General features: G+C 48.0%; 1 protein-coding gene across 1 annotated transcript; it reads right to left on the bottom strand.

Annotated features, from left to right (window-relative positions):
- Window positions 1-675: 675 nt before the first annotated feature.
- On the bottom strand, window positions 676-1,929 carry LOC112163742. The gene has a single exon (XM_024300014.1). It carries the CDS (start codon window positions 1,927-1,929, stop codon window positions 676-678), a length of 1,254 nt encoding a protein of 417 aa, XP_024155782.1.
- Between the last annotated feature and the right edge of the window lie 218 nt (window positions 1,930-2,147).

The raw sequence follows: 2,147 nt of genomic DNA, 5'->3' as shown, positions 1-2,147 counted from the left end.
CATGAACAGTAATTTCTGCATTTTTGGCCATAACTCTCACATACTAAGTCCGATTTTTACGCACCACATATGCACACGCTCGGTTTAACGTCCTCTACAACTTCCATGAAGAACATTTTCTCAAATTTTGACCCGAACAAAAAGTCAACTTTTAGGGCCACCAAAAGTACTAAACCGAAAGTAAAAGTGAAAGTAAAGGTCGTTTACCGTCCCAATGACTAGTAAACCGGTGAATTTAGGTTCGGGACGTTACATAGGGTGTGGTGGCAGTGGGATTCCTCTTGGAGGTGCGATAAGCCCAGAGTGTATCATACAAAGTGTCGTGCCACTATCGAGGGTTTTCGATCAACATCTTTTTTAACAGGGTAATAATAATCTTGTTGCTGGCTTCCGCTTGACCGTTGGACTGGGCATAATATGGAGTGCTGTGGATAAACTGGATACCGAAATCGGTGACAAGTTGTTCAACAGGACCTCCCATGAAGGCTGCCCCCCGGTCCGAAACGAGCACCTCGGGGATACCAAACCTGCAGATAATGTTACGAAAGATGAACTGGCGAATGGTGGCACCAGAAGCCTCTTTCAACGGTTCAGCTTCGACCCATTTGGTAAAGAAGTCAGTAGCCACAATTATGAACTTGTGTTGGAGGGAAGAATGTGGGTGAATCATCCCGATCAAGTCCAATGCCCAGCCTCTCGCAGGCCACGGCTTAATGATAGGTTGCATGGGAATGTTAGGAACATGCTGGACCGGACTGCCTGACAGTCCTGACATCCTTTAGCGAAAGCAATACAGTCCTTCAAGATGCTAGGCCAATAATACCCATGTCGTCGGATGAGCCATCGCATCTTAGGTCCCGCTTGATGGGCGCCGCAAACTCCAGTATGTGCTTCACGCATTAGTCGTTTTGCTTCGTGGCCATACACGCAGCGAAAATCGATGCCATCCTCCCCGCGCCGACGTAACTCATCGTCCCTGAGGAAGTAATTTAAGGCGAGAAAACGAGTCCTTTTGTCAGCTGTTTGGTCTAGCTGTTTGAGGTATTGGGTTAATGGGATGCGCCAATCAACGTCAATGGGCTCGAGGGTAGCGACGACTGGATCATCCGGAGGGTCAGGTCGTACGAGCCATAAAGGTAGTGTGCGACGCTCGACTTTCAGGATGCGTTCGCGAATTCCATACTTCAATGTAACTCCTGTAGCCAACTGAGCGAGCTCGTTGGCCGCGAAGTTGCGCTCGCGAGGGATGTTCTCAAAACCAACGTCATCAAACTGATCCAGTAACTCCACGGCGCGGTTAAGATAGGGGACGAGCAAGCAGCTCGCACATCTGTATACGTTTTGAAGCTGATTTATCACAAGTAAAGAATCGCCACGGACCTGAACCTCTCTGACCCCTAGTTTTAGTAAAACTTCTAGGCCAATAATAAGGGCCTCATACTCAGCTTGGTTGTTTGTACACTTAAACTCGAGTTGGAACGAATAAGAAAAACGATCGCCCGCTGGGTTTTCCAGGACAACACCTGCCCCTGCTAACGTTTCAGTTCTGGAGCCATCAAAAAACAGTACCCATGGCTGTAAGGAGATTGTAGCTTGATACCATATGGCGTACTCTGGAATGCGCGCCAAATCTGGTCGGGTGATAGTGATGGGCGCTATCTCTAACTCTCTCACCGTCGGGATATCCAAAGTAGGGTGATGTGCCAGAAAGTCTGCGATGGCCTGTCCTTTCATTGCTTTCTGAGGAACGTATTGTACCGAGAATTCAGACAAGGCCAATACCCATTTGCCAATGCGGCCTCGGAGGATAGGTCGCGATAGCATGTACTTGACTAAGTCGGTCTGAGCGATGATGCAAGTAGTAAAAGATAACATATAGTGTCGCAACTTGCATGCGGAGAAGTACAAAGTAAGGCACAGCTTTTCCATTGGACTATATCTGGTTTCGCAGTCTGTAAGTATTCTGCTGAGGTAGAAAATAGCATGCTCGATGCCTTCTTCATCATCCTGGGCGAGTAGGCTGCCAATGGAAGCTTCAGCTGCTGATATATATAACTTCAATGGAAATCCGGCCCTTGGAGGAACAAGCACAGGTGGATTCGCGAGGTAGGTCTTGATTCTGTCGAAAGTCTCTTGACGTTTAGGCT

This window comes from Rosa chinensis, chromosome 5, assembly GCF_002994745.2.
Source record: "Rosa chinensis cultivar Old Blush chromosome 5, RchiOBHm-V2, whole genome shotgun sequence".
Lineage (NCBI taxonomy): Eukaryota > Viridiplantae > Streptophyta > Magnoliopsida > Rosales > Rosaceae > Rosa > Rosa chinensis.
The sequence above is the reverse complement of the archived record's forward strand: the minus strand, read 5'-3'. Positions and strand labels throughout refer to the sequence as shown.